The sequence below is a fragment of the Aptenodytes patagonicus genome, chromosome 1 (genome assembly GCF_965638725.1).
Source record: "Aptenodytes patagonicus chromosome 1, bAptPat1.pri.cur, whole genome shotgun sequence".
NCBI classification, from domain to species: domain Eukaryota; kingdom Metazoa; phylum Chordata; class Aves; order Sphenisciformes; family Spheniscidae; genus Aptenodytes; species Aptenodytes patagonicus.
Genome location: NC_134949.1, coordinates 209,279,373 through 209,300,902, shown reverse-complemented (window position 1 = coordinate 209,300,902; position 21,530 = coordinate 209,279,373). Strand labels below are relative to the sequence as shown.

General features: G+C 43.5%; 1 protein-coding gene across 2 annotated transcripts in view; it reads right to left on the bottom strand.

Moving 5' to 3' along the window:
• Window positions 1-21,261, bottom strand: part of EXPH5 (exophilin 5) — a 34,916-nt gene extending 13,655 nt beyond the window's left edge. Inside the window, exons 1-3 of one of the 2 annotated variants that reach the window (XM_076328173.1) lie at window positions 21,044-21,261; window positions 5,135-5,292; window positions 2,586-2,730 (exon numbers count right to left, since the gene is read on the bottom strand). In XM_076328173.1, coding sequence (XP_076184288.1) covers window positions 2,586-2,730; window positions 5,135-5,292; window positions 21,044-21,162 — 422 coding nt within the window. In that variant the 5' untranslated portion in view covers window positions 21,163-21,261. Of the gene's footprint in view, window positions 1-581; window positions 805-2,585; window positions 2,731-5,134; window positions 5,293-21,043 lie in introns of those variants that run through there. The other variant, XM_076328174.1, reaches the window with a different exon arrangement.
• Window positions 21,262-21,530: the final 269 nt, after the last annotated feature.

The following is a 21,530-nucleotide window of genomic DNA, read 5'->3' as shown; positions in this document are numbered from 1 at the left end:
ATTATTTCGCACACACATGCACGCGCACATACACACATACTTGTAAACATTATCTATCATTCATAAACAGAAAAGAAGTGAAATTACTGCTTAAATTCAGAAATATTTGCTATCAGAAAAATACTATTCACTATGGAAAACAAGAAGTTATATTTTATACTTTTTCACTTATATACATATGTATCTTTTTTATGACAACCGAATGTAAGATTAAGAGTAAAAGATGACTCTACTTACTACTATCACTACTGGTAACAAGAATATAAATCCATGAATTAAAATCTGCTGCGAATTAGTATTTTCACTGAGGCACCTGTCTTCCCCAGGCCACCTCCGAGTTGTCTAATGTCAGAGTGTAATCCGTTTTCTTCTATACTGCTCTTATCAGTACTACATAAGAAGCCAGCTAAGCAACAAACACATAACTCAAATATGCTGAAAACACAATTAAACAGCATTTGTTCTCCAGTATGAATTTCACTTACATATTAGAAAAGAATAAGGATGAACTCAAGAACACCAAACACCTTTGAACCAAAAGTGATCAAACATTTCACTACCTTCAGACTACAGTTACAAACCTTTTATTAGCATCTTCTGTATCTCCACATAAGCATACTCTTTTTTGCAGCATCCATAATTTATTCTCACAGCAAAACACCACCACAGCCGATGAAACTGTCCCTCCAGTACAGAAAGGACCCTCTAAACAGCCATTAGTATTTAGCTATTTAAAAGCTTCTGCCAGTTAGGCTTACTTACAGGATTTACAGTGCTGCCTCCTATTGTATTTCCCTAGCTCTCCAAAATAACTCTACCTGGCGAGAGGCAGATTATTTCAGTGCTTTGTCTATGCATAAAGCAAACCACATGCCACGGCAACACCTAGAAGAGGGTGGGGGAAGTTTTCGACAGAGAGGCGTGACTAGAAAATGTAGCAATCAGCTCAGTTACACGTCAGGATCGACTTGTTTATTTTTCAAGCTGCGCTCGGTAAGAAATCAAAGGCATCTGAGCCTGAGATATGACAGATTTTCTGTGGAAAGGCCAGATAAACACATATTAGAAAAGCTGATGCAATGAGTAGGCATGGTTTATTTTTTTTCCTTCTTAAATTAAGAAATCATTTCAATGCTTAGATTCTATAGCAAAGCCTAGACCTTCACTTTTGCATTGGCTACCTTACCGTGGGCTAGGATAAAGCACCCTTGAAATCTGATTCTGTTACCCAAGTGCCCCTTTATTCTACAGGAAGTAGAAGTATTCTGCAGTCCGATGTTGGTATGTCCCAGCATAAGGGGCATTATCATGTCACACGAAAGAGGAGGGAGCAGATGACATGTATGGAGCAGTGTTAAAACTTTGCAAATTTTTTTTCTATGTTGCTATGTAGGAGAATTGTTACCAGTAAACATCCACAAAGCTAACCTCACGGCCTCTATTCAAACCACTCCTTAAATCTACTTCTGCTTTGATACAAACACTCCACAATGGCAAACTGCTGTGCTACAAAACCTACCTATCAGACTAATCAACCTTTCTTTAGAGGCTTGCATTCCCTGTCATTGTTTATTATAGCTGTTCCTTGTCTTAGCGTCTTGCCACCTAGGAGCCGCAGGCATGGACCAGAATACCAGCCTGAGACTCACAGAGTGAAAATCAGCTCTTTGTGCCAAAGATCTTGCAGCTTCATACTTAGATTTCACAGCACAATGCACCTTTACCTATGATTGCCAGTCCCAAGCATTACTGTAAGATGTACATAAAAATAATAATATTCCACTCAGGTGTCGCTGACATACAGGACCATACAGGACAAACGTTAGCAGAGAACAGTCAGCCTAAGTAGCCGGAGCGTAGCCCCCCCCCCCCCCCCAGTTCCCTCTGAACAGCAGCTTTAACCCTGTGGATGGCAAGGGAGAAGGATGCTCTTCAAACAGCAGCTCCAGCGCTGCATATGAGACCATCTGAATGCTCTTCAAACAGCAGCTCCAGCGCTGCATATGAGACCATCTTTGGTTCAGATCCAGTTGAAACCAAAGCCCTGACGAAGTACAGAAGAGAAAAGCACTGGAGAGCCGCCCTGTTTGCCTGGCTAGAGCTAAAGCTGCAGGCCTGCCTCTAAGCTGCCTCTGGGCTAGAAATGGTGGGAACTGATGCAGCAGAGCTGCCTGGGGCTGGTACTCTCCGCCATGGCCTGGGAAAGCTACACTTCCCTGTTATATTACAGCCATAGGGCACCAGATCCCCATGCGCCTTATATCTTGTCCTTCTGAGAGAGAATTTAATAAGATGCAGCCACTGCTAAGTCTAGGGGCTTTCATACACTTAAAGCCTTTGTGCAAAACCTGAGCAAAACAGATTTAGCCAAGAGACTTTACCTATTACTTGCACTTAGTCCCCATTCTTTTAACACAGAAGAGATAACCTCTCATTACATGACCAAGTAAAATCCCAATCTTCCCAGGGAGGTGAAAAGCAAGAGACTGGAAAAATAATTTTAACAAAGTTTTCTAAGCAAACACAGAATAATTCATAGACTTTTTTTAAAGCTGGAAATAATGTATGTTCTGATTATAGCTCACCGTGGTTGCTTCTGAGTCTGTTTTTTCCTTGATTTTCTAAAGGAGAAAAGCCAAGCAAAAGGTGATCTGAACCCCAGAAAGGAAGCTGAAGTGTTCTTTTGTGCTTGAGGATTTGTGCGGGATGACATTTTTAATTCTTTATGATCTAAAAATATTATAAAAATTTCATTTGTTTCAAGTTCTTACTACATACAGTACTAAAGTATACATAAAAAGTTATGTCTTCATAAACAATTTTCTTTTGCTTACCTTTTATGCCAGGAAAATCCAGTTTTATTGACATTTTGGGACAGACTATATGACATGCTGGTTTATAATGACTAACTAGAAGACTAAGAGAATGATAAACAGGTCTAAAGTCTCAAAAAGTATTATTGGTTTTGGGTGACGCATGTGAGATAAATGAGGCTGATTTTCAATCATTTGAAAACCAGAACCATTTTAAAATATAGGCAAATTAGACATTTGAAAATTGAGGCATCCACAATCATTAGTCACTTTCTTTTCGCCTTTCTAAGAAATATGACAACCCTGAATATACAATGGTTTAATAGACTGTAATGTAACTACATAACAGTAATACAGACTAGGGTGTCTTCTGTATCATACAATTCTTTATGATGGGATTCCCATGGCCACTGGAGTACATTTTTTCTGCTACAAACTGCATATCAGAACTGTATTTTAAATGCAAGATATCACGAATTATTTCTCTGGGAAGGTCATGATTTGATTTCTTCAAGCGGAACATAAAGCCAGTCTGCCTGTAAAAGCAGCTAGCAATCGGTGTGAAGGAGAGGATGAGTATTGCTCACAGATTAGGGAAAGAAACTACAGGGTCTGCTATTAAAACATGCCACAGGAAACTGGAGGACATAAGGAAGCAAGGCTTCACTCAGGAAAAAGGCACTGCATCTTTTTTTTTTCCATTTAAAACATCACATGCCTGAAACAATACAACAGCCTGAAAACAGCTTATCCAATGACCATAGGAGAAAGCAAAACCAGAAATGAGAGCAAAGTGTCACTGATAACAAAGCAAGGGGCAGCACTTTGGACCTAGTCCAAAATGAAGTGAATAATTCATGTCATGTGATGTAAATCCTGTGTGTAATACATGGCTTTCACTTCAGTGACAATCACTGTGTATTACAAAATGCTGCATCCTTTACCCCTTTCAGAGCCTAACCTCTTGGTGGCATTGTTTGACTTGACAATGAAGGTGACATCAGGAGAGTCCTAATAGCACTCTGCCGTAGCCAGGATGGTCTAGGGATGTAGACAGAGCAAGGCTTGTGGGTAGAAGTAGTACCTTTTATTAAACCAACTTATACAGTTGGAAATATCAGACAAGCCTCTGAGGCACACAACCCCTTCTTCAGATCTGAAATAGAAACAGCAGCTTTCAAAGTTAAATACCAGAGAACAATTACACAGAGTTTAGTTAGCTAATGCATCAATTAGATCATCTCTGAAAGAGAAAAATAGTAGATAGCTCTGGACTAGAGGGGATGTTGGGGAAAAATGGTCAGGAAAGACAGAGATCTGTTCTGTGTAGGTCTGTAGTTTCAGGAACATTTTTAGGGTTTCACTTTTCTTTTCAAATACATGACTGCTTCCAGTTGCTATGAAGCACAAATAGGAAGAGCTCAATGAAAAACATGCAGAAATGTGAATGGAATAAAAGCATAGAGTATGCATGAAAACAATCTGGATGGAAGATGAAAAAGACAGTACAGAATGCCATGCTTGGTATAGAGACACCGTGTTTCTTGTGCATGTTCATTTTGGATGGGCAACAGAACCTGTGAAATGAGATCTCCAGAATTTGCTTCCTGGTCAGCCCAGCTTTCCAGGCTTTGTCGCCTGCCCTGATAATCAGCACTGGCATGCCTTTAGCCCAGTGTTACCAGGAAAAGATTTCCACTGGTACAGTCAAACCTCTCTCACCCAAACCCAGATTACCTACTTATTCCAAATGTCATTTAGGTGCTTCTAGTTTCTTTAAGAAAACTATGTAAAACTGAAACAGTTTTTGTACAAAGTAAACATTACTGCTTTGATTGGGAAACCACCACTGTATTTACTATAATTACAGCAAGTTCGTCTTGATTAAGAAAGGAATTTATTACAGTGAGGACAATCAATCACTGGAACAACCTCCCCGGGGACATGGTGGAGTCCCCATCACTGGAGGTTTACAAGATGCAACTGGACAGGGTGCTAGATAATCTCATCCAGGCTCCCTTTCCCACGAAACGTTGGACCAGATGATCTTCCGATGTCCTTCCAACCTGGGCTGTTCTGTGATTCTAACTATGGAATAAGAATATCAGGGATTTTCTGTTGTGACTCCCAGCTGTGCTTTTAACAGAATCTCCTTAAAGAAACATAGTCATTTTGAAAATGTATCTTTGGTAAAACTTTGACATGAGAAGAAACTCAATGCAATTTCAGAAACTCCTTAGCTATTACACCCTGAAATGCTCTAAGACATTGGTTTGGTGACCATTATCATATACATAAGGAAATGGAAAAATGCAACTCACTGGTGTTTTTGTTCTTCCTTAGCTGATGCTCTAATGGTGGTTTTAGCATTCTATTGACATCAATGTAATTCCGAAATTTTTTTCTTTGTATTTCTTCAAACCATTCTCCAGTCACTCCCTGCAGCCCTGTTTCAGACTTCTTTCTCTTCAGAAGTTTGCTAGAAAGGAAAAAATAAAAGATAAAAATTTTAAGCCATTGTAGATATTACAGACACATCATCACGAACTCTCCCTGTTGTTCATTTAAGTATTTACAGTATATTTCTACATATAATGACTTTTTAAAAGATACAATGGGACATGATACATTCACAGCAGTCACATAAAAGTTTTAGTGACAGCAGAATTCTCCAGTTTAACAATGAGATTATGTGACCAGGTTAACTGGACGACTCATATGCTTGCATTATTCTCTGCCTCGAAGAAATGCATCCTTCTTCCTTGCAAAAATGAGGTAATAATTCATAAGCATTATAAAACTAATTGAAAGTAAGATTAAGTTCAGCTAATAACTGAATCAGAATAAATAATACTCTAGCAAAGCAATTCTTGAAATATTTATTCACTCATTTAAGCAGAAGCAATAACGAGATTATTCTGATTTTCAAAAGGGAGCTCACTGAGGCCCTGACAGTGAGGTGCCCACCACACATTTTCTATATGAAGGAGAATAATAAATTGTGTATTCAGCTAATAGGTATTCATGCAACATGTTCGACGAGTTGATTACATTTTCCTCTTTCCTTGCTGCATAGCGATTCTGCCTGTGTTTAATAAGTATGGAAGCAACTAATAATGAATATGAACGTTCTGCCTCGCAGAGGCGAAGCCTGAACGAGCTACACACACATGGCTGCAACTGAAGAAGCTGTTTAGTAGCAAGTTCAGGTTTTAGACCAAGAGGTCACAGGAATGAGTTGTTTATCTGGACGTAAAAGAACAAGGTACAGCTGCAAAGGAGCCGGAATAGTGCAACGGATATGCAAAGTTACTTGTTTTCAAATTACATTACACAAGTGCCTAAAGTGCAGATGCAAGCGCAGCAAATCCACACCCCAACTGATTCTGATGGCAACAGAACAAGACTTCATGCACAGTCTAGAGATGTAATACCAATGTTTTAGCAAGGCTTTCATGTAAATCTTCCACCTTAATCAGTGGTAAAACCCATGTCTAGGAATACAGATGCTCTCAGAGAACATAAATTATTTCAGTTATCAATTTAAATAAAAACTCATATTCTCTGAGACAACATTACTTCACAACACAACCTTAAAATTAAATGTCTAGTTTTGAAACGGATGTATTTCCATCTGGAATTGATACAGGGTATATTGCCCATACCAGCACCTACTGTTCATCTGGTAGCATCTGTAGAATAGGAGGGCAGGAGAGAGATGTTTTTGGTAAATGAGTGAATATTTCCCTTGAAGAAGATTACACAGACACATGCACAAGTACTAGCCATTTGAAATAAACTTATTACAAAGGCAAAAACGTTAATCATCACAGATACTAACTGCACCATGGGAGTGACTAAACACCGTAAACGCCATCTGCGGCATGGAAAACAGCTTAGCAGTAATGTGAAACAGGAGGAGGCGATGAACAACGTGCTCTCAAGCGCCAACTTCATGACCTCACTCCTGTGGCCTTAGCAAAGGGGATCCAAGATACCAGGAGGAGTAAAAGCACACGGAGCCAGGCATGAGGTATTTTGGGAGTGGCTGCAGCCACAGCGGTTGCCCGGAAAACAAGCCCACGGCAGTTTTGCTGAAGTCCCGAAAGCGGAGACCATCTCTTACAACCCGTCCCCGCGGCCTCTTAAAGCCCAGCCGGAACGACTGGGATCTTCCCCCCAGAACGAGACCCGTTCGGATCTCCGGGCGGAGCCGGCCGCCCGTTCCCGGGGGAAGCCGGCGGGGCGAGGCCCCCGCGCCACCTAGCGGCGGCGGCCGGAACCACGCCCCAGCGCCTGCCAGGCAGCCCCGCCCCTGCGCGCGTCCCCGGGAGCTTCAACCCGCTCACCCGCGGCGGGGAAGCGGACGCCATTTACATGCAAATACCTGTTTGCTTTACCTTCGTGCCTTCCAGAGAGAAGAAAAAATACAAAACCCCACGCTTACTCCAACACCGGCCATCTCGGGCATTGCGTGAACACGCCTTTCACCGAAACACGTGTTAAAAATCTTGCACAAACACTGACGAGAATATTTAAACGCTGTAAAGTCTTTACTGGTACATGCTTGGCATTATCTGTAGTCGCTATCTGTGAATGTGCTGCTTTCGAATTGTGCTGTCATCCCCAACTCATGAAAGAAACCCTTTGAATTGCTTGTGCGTATTTGTATTTACACACACATGCGGGCCCATATATTGAACCCTATATATATAGCTATGCTAGTACCAAATAATATTAATATGATACATAATATGTAATTGCAATATCGCATGACTATTAAGTATTTCTCATTTGCGATGACTCCCAGCCAAACCACATCATTTCCCTATATGCCTGCTCTGTCAAGTCTACATGCCCCCTCATGATACTAATGAATGACAGTTGTGAACTAGAAGCAAAGCCCATCTCAAGAAACAATTACAGCAGAAGACGGTATCTGCAGTCAGTATTGCAGTGAACTTGCCTTTGAGGCAGCGCTGTTGTTACTTGGATTGCAAATTATATATTGCGACAGTGCTCCGTAGGAGTGTCAAAACACCTAATGCGCTCTAAACCAAATGTACTAATCCTGCTTCCCTGTCTGCTCCATCCATCCTTCCTCCTCGTTTCTCTACAGCCCCTTTGGACACTCGGAGCCACTTCCTTTTGAGAGGAGACAACATCATTGTGACTGGGAAAAGTACCTGTAAGCTGTTGCAGGATTAAAGGCAACTCCATTCCCAGGATAATTTACAGGAGACTGCTCCACAAACTGGAGCAGGCAGCAATCCTAAATGACCTCACAGGCTACACCTCGTTACCTTTTCCCATCCATTATCCCACACAGCATCTAAACTAATGAATCACTTGGGAGCAATCCCTTTGCACTGTTTTTAAAAACATCTCTTCCTTATGGGCACGAGGATGTCCCAGTATTTCTTACACAGACATCTCCAGGGAAAAGTTAACCGAAATGATTGTATGTACTAGACTTTCATGTGGGTTATCATAAATATTGTGAAAAGAGCTGTAGCCTCCCCCTGCCACTTCCAGTTAGGATAGTAAGGAGCTTTAATTGCTACTGTAAGAGGAAAGGTGTTTTCTCTACCATCTTCGTCCTGAATATAAAGCAGAAGACAGATGTGTAAGGTAGTAGAAACTGGGTTGCCAAATAGGATGTCTGGGGACATCTCTGCTGTTTGCAGGGGACAGAGGACTCAATCCCACATTTGCCACAGCATAAATTATGATTCCTACTGATTTCAGCAGAAGCAGGATTTGGCCCTAAAGGACTCTTACCACACACCTCACAAGAGAACAGATACACAGCAACCACTGAGCACGAGGAATTGCACCGGGTGAAGGATAAGCAGACCACTATTTGCTCATTGGATCAAAGCTCTCAGTGTCTGAGAAGACAAGGCTGAAAGGATTGCAGATAAAAACAGTGCCGAAAGCATTAGATAAAAACTACAGCAGGACAGATAATCTGCAAAAGCAGTTACTTAAAACAAGCTTATGTCTTTGTTTATATTCCTTACTTTGTCAGTGAGAAAAGGTTAGAGATGTTAAAAAATAGTGCCTGAAGAACCAGTTCTTTCCTAATTTTTTTGCTTCAACTTGTCACCTTCCCACTGCTTTATACATTATGCCGCACTGGTGAACTGTGCATCTCTATCATTTCCACGGCCAGTTAATTTTCTAGAAAACTCTGGCTGTAATCACAGCCACAGGTAGCTCTAAAATGCATATGCAAGAATATTTTCTTACTTACAGTTCCTTTTAATTTTATAAAAATAATTTAAAGACATACTTTCAAGTTGTAATCTTATTTGAAAAAAAAAGGGGAAAAGAAGTATTACTGACAACGGCAAAGACTACCACAGCTGAAGTAATTTGAAAAAATTATTATCCGCCATTTCATATAAACATATAATAGCAATAACAACAACATTCTGGTTTCCAAGGTGCCAGAGAAGCTCCTGTGGCAGGTTAATCCTACCAGGAAGAAAAGTAACGATACACAGAGCCAAGATACTCTTTCCTAGCACGTCAGACACACAATAGGGCTATTTTCTAAGGTAGTCTTTATTCTTAGTAGCTGGTATATTTTTATTCACATTAAAGCAATCTTTTGTTTATTTTTCTTTCTTACTGTTTTCTGTTTGGCTAATGTCAATAATCCAAGTCAGCTTCATTATTACATGTAAAACATTATGCAGAAGTAGGTGAATCAGAAAGGAAAACTGACTCCCATGTTTTGATTGCACACACTACAAGACAATGTAAAAAGATCTAACTGAAAACGCAGGTTTTTTTTCTTTGGCTTTTGTATTTGTAAAATTAAGCATTTCTGCAGTTGTTCTCTGAAAAACCAAGGCCTCCTCTATTTTGATGAACAAAATGTTGTTTTGGCAATAATGCTTGAATCTAACCTGCTAGGTTGTTGCTAATCAGCTACTCAGATTAATTTTCTCTTCCCCCCAAAATACTAGTTTTCTATCTAAGTCTTCATCCTTTTCATTATTATTACCGCTGCTGTCATTTTTGTTATTATGTATTGATTTTATAATGCCCATTAACGCACTAAGTTGCCTTCAGAAGACATATTTGTCTGAGTATGTGACCAATAAAACTAAAGATGTGTATGGGCAAAGAGGATGTGCCACAACAAGGAAGACCAAAGAGTGTGTCGGTTCAGTGTTTCTTTCGATCGTGACCCAAATACCAATAAATGTAATGGAAGAATTTTCATTGTCCTGAACAGGCATCAGGTCAGGCTGCTGGAGAGTCACCTAGTGGTGACACCCCTGGATGGAAAGGAGTAACTGGAAGTGCCAAGAAAGGTTCACCTGAAGGACAGGGGAAACATTTCACAGCCCAGCACTGAACTGTATGGGGTATGTTTTCAATCCCACTTTGATGGGTGCATCAAGCTGCCAGCGCACAACTATCCCTAAATATTTAGATTCTGGAAATGTGCAAAACCAGGAGATGGAAGTGGGGAGAAAGTGAAAACAATATTTCAGCCCTGCTGGAACAAAGAGAAAAGGCTATAAGTATATATCTTTTAATTGAGTTTAAACATACTCAGAATATGAAAGCTTTTAGTCCTTTGGGCAGCTGGTCAACATGAGTGAATGAGGTGAAATACCGCTAGTAATGTCACAACTGTCAGTGACTCTCCAGCTCAGGCTGACTCTCTGCCACTTCCTCTGCGGTGAGTGCAGGACAGGGGAAAGCTCCACTCTGAGAGTGTTTTACAGATGATTTACAATCTCTCTGTACAGGCTGCAAATGACAGGTCAAAAAAATGGTGTTACTTTTATTATGCTGTCAATACTTACAAGCTACCTACCAATATTATATGGTAATAATAAAACAAATCCATGATGCAATGGAAAGGAAGGCTACCTATCATTTTTAAAGTGTGTCACACAGCTTCTGAATGGTAGTAATTAATATGTCTTATGAGATGACTTCATTAATAGGAATTCCCTTTAGCATTAATACATGTTAATAGGTGCAATGGATATAATTCTCCATGCAAAGATTCTGATTTGTTTGCAGGGATAGATGCAGTCTCAATGCAAAAACATTGCATGACAGGAGTAAGTTTTGGGCTTCTGAACTTCTGTCCCAGAAATCTCACACGGAAATATAGACGTATACCGTGTGTGCCACATGATGGGTTGGAAGGCTGGGGATCAGGTCTTCTTAGGTCTCCCACTACACCTGAAGCTAATGATTAACAGCAGACACATTTACTCTTCCAGGGTAGAGCTGCTAGCTGATTGTGAGACCTTTTATAAATATTGATAGCATGCAAAGAGACAGCCATCTATGCAAGTAATTTACAGCTCAGCCATGTATTATAAATTTAACTGCCTTACAAAGACATACAATGCAGATGCTACTCCTCATGTCATTGTATGATTTTCTTTATGTAAAACCTTTCCTAGGTAACAATATAAGGGGAAAAACAAGAAAACAGACACAGGACAGGTGAGAACTCTGGATGAGGGGGGATTAGTTTCAAAAGAAGACCAAGGTCCCATCTCTGCAAGCAGGTTTGTGTATGATAGCCCATGGGTCTGGACAGAGCTCTCAAATTGAGAGACTCCACACAGGCTTAGGCATTTGTTTGTACAGAGCTAAGCTTGAAGCCTAGGGCTCTCAAAATACACCTTTGCAATCTCAGAGAATTGTGCAGAGTCTCACACAGAGCTGAAGAAAGATTCTGGTCAACAGAAGTAAGACAGAAGGTCAGAGTGTACCTGCAGACAGTTTATGTGTTACTATAACACTACAAAGGCCTCATTTACGTTGCTTTAAATTAAGGAAAGCAGTCATAAGAATGAATGTAAGCTGTAAAAGTTGACACAGTGGATGTTTTTCATCTGGAAATACAATGCTTATATACATGTATATAATATATACTTACACAGATCCTCTGCTATAGCAGCTTAGAATCTCGTAACTTATCACAACTCTTCCACTGGAAATAGAAATATTATAGTATAATAATACTTTTAAATATAATATTTATATGTATACAATTATATATATATACTTATATACATATAAATATATATTTAAGAACATGCAAGTCTATAATGCAGGAAGAAACCGACTGCAGGGCCCCCCAGCCACACTGCTGCAGCTTTGCTTGACTGCAGCTCTCTGAACTCAGGCCCCTATATCTAGAAATCCACAGATACGGCAAGCAGAAGTATTGCAGATCCTTGATTATTCCAACCACAAATTAAACTGTGTGTAATTTATATGCAATAAAGTGCAAACAGAATGCACTTTTCATCATTCACTCTTAGCTTTTGTTTTGTGGTTTTGATGTGTTTGGTCACAGTTAGTATGGTACCGGTACATAATACCTATTTATTTTTGAGGTAAGACTGATAAAAAAAATATAGTTTCTGGTAGTTTAAAATGCAGGCATTTAAATACAGCTTGTTACATTTAACAGTGTTAACATTTAATCTAGCTGCAAAGAAGGGTTAGTATCTGATACAAACCAAGGAACATCAGCTGAAGTCTTGACATACAGCCCAACAAGCTTTGCTCTCAGCCGTTAGCCAGTCTCTCCAAGAGCTACGTCTACAGGAGGTGCAAGTGCTGCATGTCTAGATGGACCCAAGAATCTGAAGTACCTCAGGGACCAAACCCAGCAAAACTCCAGCACCCCGGGCTTCACCACAGAAAGCATGTGCTGCAGTCTTTGACAGGATTACAAGACACATGTAACCTGAAAACACCACTGGAGCACAGCAGTGTCAGTATGAGGGGAGATATCCAGCCACTCCGAACATGAATCAGACATGTTCCTGTGCAACACTTTTTTGACTTCCTGGCATAAACAACTTAATACTTCTGAAATATGCCTGAGGACCTGAAGGTGTTGGGACACAGACAGTGTGTAGAAGCTGTCAGCGCCTGAAAATACTTCTGGGGTCCTTCCAAGGCTGCTCACTGCAGACTGATATGCATTCCTTTCCTTACAGCAATGACAGGCAGTGCGTGTTACACTTCACTGGCATTACCTTCCAGAGGCCCAGTGACCCTACTGCACATGCCACTGGCATTACAAACAACTTTTAATAGACATATATAAGAAAGCTGAGCTAAAGTGAGAGTAACCATACTTTGCTGATGTTTTCAGCATTCCAGACAGTTCTCTTCTCCATGCACCTCCATGACTCTTTGCTTGCTTAGTATGGGAAGCTGTCTTCTTCCACCTGATGGCCATTTCCAATTCCCACTAATGTCAATAATTATTTTAACTTCTGCACTTGAATTGTGGAGGAGACAGAGGGTGTTGAGAACATAGAGACGCTACTATTGGAAAAGTCAAACCTGGGAATCGCACAGACTTCCTACAAGGTGCACGAGTCCTTAACTGGGTCACAACTCCACAGAAAAACTAACAAAATCGGACTGTTCTGCATTAGCTATTCCAGAATAACTCCCCATATTGACTGTCTACTCAGTAGTTAATGCTAGCTTGCACTGCTGTGCCTGACCTATTTATTCTTGAAGCCTGGTCCATTTATACATATAGACAAAGCCCAATTAATTCTACTTTCACCATTAAGCTTGGACTTAGAAAATGTTTACCCATGGGCTTAACAGTAAGCCTTGGCTTAAATCTCATCAGTTTCAACACGTGTCTTCTTTTTGGCAGCCCTAGCAACATCAGAAAGTGAGCTAGATAATAATAACAATCATCATCATTATGATTTTCATTTTTACAGTATTTTGTCACTTGAAACTGCAAACATTAGTTTGAACCCTGGCACAAGGCCTGTGTTTGAATGAGCATGGGTGAAAATGCCCTGAGCATGTCCTTCCCACCCCTGTGGGTTTGGCCTCCCGGGCCCAGGGCCAGCTTGGAAAGAGCAGAGCTGGTGGCCATGGAGAAAGCTGTTGTGAAGACAGTCAGAGGCCTCAGCAAGGGCCATCCCTCCTTCCCCTGGGAGCTGCTTTTCAACAGAGGCTGTCCCACTGGACCTTGCCCCAGCTACAGCCCCAGACGCATCCCGGCTGTGTCTGTGCACGGCCACTGCCACGCTGATCCGGGCCTTGACCCACGGCCTGACATCCCAATCTGGCCTCAGCCCAGCCACCCCACCCCTGGCCTGCCCAGCCATCACGGGGCCATTGCTGACCCGGTCACCGTCACCAGGCCTGACCCTGACGTCACTTCACGGCTTGACCTTGGCCCTGCATCATCGCCACGGCCCTGCCCCGTGATCACCGGGCTGTGGTGGACCTGCTTACCCTCACCGGGCCTGATCCTGACCCTGACTCAACCCCACAGCCTGGCTTTGGCCCTGCCGTGCCACCACGGTGATCGGGCTCGGGCTGCACCCGGCTGCCTCGCTGGGGCAGTGGGATGGCAGGACAGGCCCTGGTGGCACAGCCCTGCCCTGCCAGCCCCGTGGGGAGCCCCTGTTGCCCCAATAACGTGAAGAAAGAAGAAATACATTCAGTGCACTAGCAGACAGGCCCTTTCAAACATAACACACCGCAAAGGTGCTCCTGGGTCTCCTGCCCACCCCCATGCTGTAGAAAACACCCTGCTCTCAAACACAAAGAAGTGCAAAGCTTTGGAGGAAAGGATTGACCTTTCGTTAACACTGAAATAAGTTTACTATGAAAAGACAAGACCAAAGACCTGGCAGCAATGCTGGTCCAGACCCTGGTCTGTAGATGTAAAACTGGAGTTAGACCATAGACTTTGGTTTAGTTAGTCCAGATGTACAGGGCTAAAGCCAAAACAGAAAATGGCACATACTGCGCCCACCTGTCCCCGGCTGTGAACACCTGCTCTTCCTCAGCTCACGTGAAGCCCCAGTCCTTGACTCCAGGCCCCACCACAAGATAGGATTATTAAAAAACAGGGATGAGAAAAAAACTTGATATGCAACTTAAATAATTGCCTTTGGTTACAGTACCCCCTACTTGAACATGTGGAGTCCCGAAGTGGGATTATTTATGACAGTAATTGTTTACCAAACTGAGTAAAGGTTTTTAAATCACAGTCTGCCCTGCCATTTTTGCTTCTATTTACACTTCTTTAGTGTATTAGTGCTTCAGGCCTTCAAGGACCTGTTTTCCTAAGTGTTTACAAACCATTAAACATGCCAGTGGCACTGTATCAGTAGTACATAATAGTATCTCCTCCACAAGCAAGACATAATAGAGCACTTGTGCCCTGAAACATCCCGGGCGGAGTATCTCCTATGAAAGAATTTCTTCATTAATGCTTTGTTCAGGGAGGGAGCTCCACTGGAACAACAACATACCCAAGTGGTGCCTGTCCTGGTATCCTGCTCTCCTCACCCATGCAGTTATGGGTATTTTGGGGTTTATTCTAAAGATTATTTCAAATAATAAGGAGTTGGGCCCCTAATCTAGATCTCTAACACCCAAGAAGTTATTCTTAGTCTCTGAGAGGCTGCGAGAGGGTCAACAGGACTACTTCTGCAAATAAGCCAAAATAAAGGCTGCAATGTCAGACCCCTCAAACGGTCAGCAAGACAAAATCACTGAAGCACCAAGAGGGCACTGAGTATGGCTGCACCTCTGCAACAAATGCCTTCCGAGGTTATGAGTATGGAAAAAGGTGAAAAAATACATTCCCTACGCAGTGTTTTATTCCCATCTTCTATTGCCAGACCTGTGAGAGCAAATGTCAGTCAAGAGGATACGGTAAGGAATTATTTGCAACAAATGATAAACTCAGTAAATGATCTGCCGTAAGGCAGTAAGAGCAGTTTTGTTCCTGTAACAAATCACTACATCCAAATGATTTGTTGTAGAGACCGTCTAGAACAAAGTAAGGAGGGGATTAATCTTTCCCACAAGAATCGTATGTTGTTAATAGATCACCAAGAGAGGATCGGTGAGTGGTGCTGAGTGTACCTCCCAATTAATTTCTCTTGCTTTCCATCTTCAAATTAAATCCATCAATAAATTTCAAGCAAACCTCTGCTTTGCTGCCATCTATTCTCATTGTCATAGATCTGTGAGAATAAATCTACTAAATAAAAAAAAAGCATATGCCAACCTGGAAATAAGCAAAACAAAATAAAGCAAAGAGAATGAGTGCTTTTCTCTCTCAAAAGCTCCATTTTCCTCTTTTTTTCAGTTCCTATTCATAAACAGTGGCTGAAACCCAAGATATGTTCTGGAGCTGGTAATTAATTCTTTTCCATTCCTCCCACTGAAAAAGAAAATATTCCTCACACAATGCAAGCATAGCTACTTCTCGAAACATGATCTAGCAGGTAAACTGCTATTCAAGGAGGTAGGTTCATTTCCTGGTTCAGTGGCTCAGTCTCTCAGTTATTTTCACTGTCTTGTTTGAAAGTGAAGATAACAGTATTTCCCTTTTTCTCAAGGATTAATAAACTAAAATGGCACAAGGCTATTGTATGTAGTCATAATAGGGGCATTATATAAAGCAGACAAATATCCTAAATAAAAGTTAATAATTAAAGAATTCAGAGCTCTTCTGCCCTTTTAAATACATTCTCTATTTACCCATGGCTCTTCTGCTGTATCTCCCAACTGTTCATTTTTTGGACAACTTGCAAAGGTACCAGCTACCTGTTCCCATGCCACAACCCCCTACCTGCTGCCTCTTTTAAGTACTTGGCTCCATGTCTCCTGGCTCCTCTCGTCTCAGCTGCTGTCTCTGGATCCTGGTGCTGTTTCAGCGGTGGAGGTGCATCTCTGCACCCAGTGCTCAGGCATTCCGAGGCATCGGAGCCCCAAAGCTGACTGGAAAGACACCTGCTTGGGCACCGTCTGCCTCTTCACACTCTGCAGAGGGAGGAGCTGCCTCGGAGACAAAAGGCAGAAGCTCCACCTCTGTATCCCATAGCTTCTTGCCTTGTTGCTGCTGAGCCTTCCTACAGGGACTGCCAGTCCCTCTGCTACCTGCCAGGCTCTGAAGTGCTGTCCTGAGACGACTGGAAGCAGCCAGCCTCACTTGTCACCCTGCCCATCGGCTTCTTGGAGAAAGGACAGAAAAGAGAAGCACCTACAGGTTTGTTAAGCCTTTGGGACCTGGGGCTCTGCATGCAAATATCAGCTGTCAATTCTTTTTTAATTTCTGTCCCCAGCAGCTGCAGAACAAAGCTTGAGAAGATGAGCTGGGTGCACCCTGAAGCCTTGAAACCAGAAGTCGAATAAGACCTGGAACATTTTTATGTCATGATTTCCAGGCCTATTTCATTACGTATGGAAAGTTGACCTGTGCCTACAGCAAGAATTCACTGTGTCCTTATGGAAACTGAATTGTTAGGGAGCCATCTGAACACGATACTGTCCTCTGAACATGCTGGATTCCTCCCTGTCTCCTCCTGGGCATCGAACTGTGATATTGAAATATTTGGGAGAAGGAACTTTCTTCCACAAGCATTTGCAAAATCATCAGTTTCATTAACCAGGCTTACTAAAATAACATTTTGTGACTGAGTTGGACTTCTGTCTTAACATCGCAATTATTATTACAGAACAATGTATGTATACTGATATACAGACCCTATATTCCATTTTTTCTCCCACGCTAACGCTTATGATAAATGAGGTTTTCTCCAAGTTGGTATTATGAATGAGACTGGATTTGATGAACAACAAAGAATACTGAAGCTGGGCGTTACCCAAGTCCAAAAGTAATGTAAATTTTTTCTTTTAAATTATTAAATACATGATTACTAATTATTACGTTTCTATATTATTTTCAGTGTATATGGCAGTGAACGATCATGTGAGTTATACCAAAGCTGACTGTTGCTGCTTCTGTTAACCTCTTTCATGGGAGAAGGAGTCAAGTATGGTTGGTTTGCTGTTTCTAGTCAAAGGTACTGCTGAGAGGAGCCACGAGAGGGCACTGGAAAGGAGAAAACAGGCAAAAACATGCAGTCCTGGGAACCAGCAGCCCAGGGCACATCAGGAGCTTAGCTCCCTGTCAGTAGCAAGAACAAATAAAGGTCCAACAGGTCACACAGTTCATTCCTGCATAAAAGGAAAAGCAAAAGTTGAGAGGCCTTCCAAGCCAGGCACAGAGGTCTGAGGCCGGCCAAGGGAGCCGAGAAAGGGCCGATGGTACCCGGAGGATGTGCTGGGGCATCAGGAGGAACAGGGAGGGACAGCACAAAGTGCGGCCCGCAGCTACACAAATGTACACGAATGTCCACAAAGGTCACACGTTCCTACTCCACACAAAGGCCACAGAGAGAAAGAGAAAGGGAGAGGGGTTGTATAAAGCAACTAGCCTTTCCCCAAAGAATGCCCCAATACGTGTTTAATTTCACAAAGGTGTGGGCTGTCTGGGTGAAGAGAGATCCAGTGGTTCTATCAAGCTTCCAATGCAGGAAAGCAGTAAGAAAAGAAAAAGGTCTGGAGACCTCATGGTTACTTAGCTGAGAGCTCAATGCACTCAAGGAGGAATGGGTCAGTATTTCATGTTGCACTGCCATACATTTGTGTTTATGTGAAAATCAACTCCCCTGAACCATGATTATCATTTGTTGGACAACGTAAGCCATGCAGGATGTCAGGATTCATCTTTTGATCTTATTTCTGATTTTGTCTTTCAAAATTAACTGGTGTTAACATTTGCTTATATAGCAAATGCAGCTTGTAAAAAGAGAAAAGCCCATTCCTGCTTTTTTGATTCCAGAGTTGTATCTGGGAATGGATTTCAATTTTTCATTGCTCTTTTAAGAGATTTGCAGACAGCTATTGTGCTTGCTCGTATGACATTAAACAGCACGCACATGAGTGCAGTCATTAGAACCTGACCCGTCGTCTGCCAGCAAACTTCCTTTCCTCTGCCAATCCAGTCCAGGTTGATCTATACAGGGACATGCTATATTGTAAATAAAGATGGTCACTGAACAAACTTGACCAGTGAGCCCACTGGTTATTATTGACTTGTTCCCTGGCCCTGCCAAGCTCCAACTAGCTCTTTCCAAAACCACGTTCAAGAGCAGTTTGGGGGACAACTAACTTCAGTGACATCATGCAAAAAAGTAGTATTGATGAAACTGCCCCTTCCATTCCACAGCACCTCCTATATGCCTCATTTGATTGATGGCATAAATCAAATAGCTTCAAAACCACACTTTGAAAGCATCCCAGGAGTGGGCTGCCACAGTGCTCGGGCATTATTTTAAAACCTTTGAACTGAAAAAAATGTCTACAGAGTTAATTATCAAAATAATTGTAATAAGAATGACACAGAGTCAAGGGGGCAGGCATATGGGACCAAAAAGAGCAAATGCAATTTTGTTTAGAGCCTCTGAGGCTCACTGTGGTCATATAAGAACTGCAGGATTTGGCCCTCCAGAGTGACCACTGTTATTACTTAGATTATAGTAGCACAGGGCAACACCACACAGGCTGGAACCCGTCTGCTCCTGATTGGAGTCCCCTGGCCTGAAGAGCTTACAGTCTAAATAAGACCAGGTAGACAAGTGGAGTGAGAAAGAGAGTACTTTTATTAGGCCCAAGAGAGATTAAGAAACTTGCCCAAGGACACATACAACGCCTTTGACAGATCCAGGAGTTTAACCTAGATTTCAGTATGGTGCCTTGATCATAAACACTTCACCTATCTTCTCCTCAATTTCTGAATGCCTCTTCAACTGAGATTTAAAGTAGACTCCATCTCAGTAAAGCATCACCAGAAACGTCGTCTTATACCATGTTTATTTTGACAGCTTTTGCATAAAGAGAGATCACTTTCAGCAAAGTCACAAGTACACAGACGGAGTAACAAATACAAATTTGGGGGCAGGTGAAAGCCTTGAGTTCAAGAGCAGGCTATATTGCTTCACAAGCCTCTCTACAGCATTGGAAGCCTCACTGCATTTGCTCTGGTTTTAAAGTCTTACCCAGGTTTTAAACTTACAACTATCCAGCCATGTAATTCTCCATATCCAGCAAAGCATTCCTTTTTTTTTTTTTTGGGTCACCACAGGACACATGGAACAGAAATTAATCAAAGAAAGGTAATGCCAAATTATGGAAGAAAGAAACTGCCAAACTTAACTCAGTCCAGGTTCACGTGCTGCAGAAAACTAAGACAAGTTTTGGATGCAAGTCAGTGTTGACACATAATGTTTAACTATGCCCATCATAAAATCCACTTGACTGAAATAAAAAATACACAGTACAAAAATCCACTTGACAGAAATGTTACTCATTAACATTCCTTCTGCATCTTACATGAAAGCATTACTTGTGAATCTGAGAGGACACTGCCTTCCACTTGCAAACTGCCCACAAGGTACCTCAAGTCTCATCTGGAGGAAGAAATGGTAACCTTTAATAATAAACGGCTTATTTTCCAGCATAATTTCTACTAATTCCTTGACCTTTGCTTTCACTATCAACACAAATAGCTTTGGTGACTGCACACACGGGAGATACGACCTAGAAACAAGGTCGAGGCTGTTCTATTTCTGCATATGGCTCATATAAGATGTTGTGACTTGCGTACCTGAATGCGGAGGGAATTCAGTTAAGTCACTTGAAAAGGTCTTGTGAGCAACCTTTCAGTCGGGTGAGTGCCTGGCTTGGTTTCCAAAAGCTGCCAGGATCGGCTCCGGGACCTGCCGCAGAGCCGCCACGTTTCCCTGCGAGGTCCCGCAAAACTTCCCCGCCACCGTCGTCTCCCCGGCTACCAGCGTTTAGCCCGCACCGCCTGCCAGCGAGACGGTGAAAGACAGAAGTGGCCTCCTCCTCCTCGGGGAAGGAGAGGAGCCACGGGGATCAGCAGCCGTGACTCACAGCCGTCTCTGTCACAACACGCGTTTCCCAAACATCCCGATGCTGCAGATGTCCGGGACGGACGGCCCCGCGGCAGCCGGCGCTGGCGGGAGGCACTCGCGCTCCCCCGGTGCACCGGCAGGACGGCAGCCTCCCGCGCAGCGAGCCCGGCTCTCCCTGCCCGCGCAGCCTCGCTGCCGCCGCGGCGCCTCGGCCGACGCAGACCCTTCCCCGCGGGGCGGCCGACAGCCAGCCGCCCGCCCGCCGCCCCTTTTCCCGCTCGACTCGGCCGGGCGAAGCAGCCGCGGGCTCCGCCGCCGCCCCGCGCCGCCCGGGCTGGGTCCGTGCGCCCTCCGCTCCCCCTCCGCAAGCCCCGCCGCCCGGCCCCGCGCCTTCCATCCCCGCGCGGGTGCGGTGGGCAGCGACGGCGGGGTTAAGCCTGGTACCTGACTCTGTCCTTCTCCGCCCGCCGGAGCTCCGAGTCCCTCTGCAGCACCTGAAAAATCGCCCTGGCTTCCTCCTCGTTTAAAAAACTGAGATCTGGCCCCTGAGGCCCTGCGGTCATGGCTTTGCTTATTTTCGGGCGGGCGCGGGGAGGCGGGCGGGCAGCGCTGACCCCCTCGGAGCCTGGAGCGACACCAGCATGACCGAGCCCCGGGAGGCCCGCGCACGCCGGCACCCGCGGGACGCGCCCCGTACCGCACCGCATCGCCCCGGCGCGCGCTGGGCGACACCCTCCGGAGCAAGCGCGTCCCGGAGGGGCGGGCGGGGCGGGGAGGCCGCCCCGCTGCCGGAGCCGGGGCCGGGGCCGGAGCAGCCGCTAGCCTTGTGCCTGCGCCCCGCCAGCGCTTCAGTCAGGTGTTTGCGCCGCGCGTTTGGCGCAGTGTTTACCTTGGCGCTGCCAGGCGGAGCACACGCCCGCCCAGAGGCACC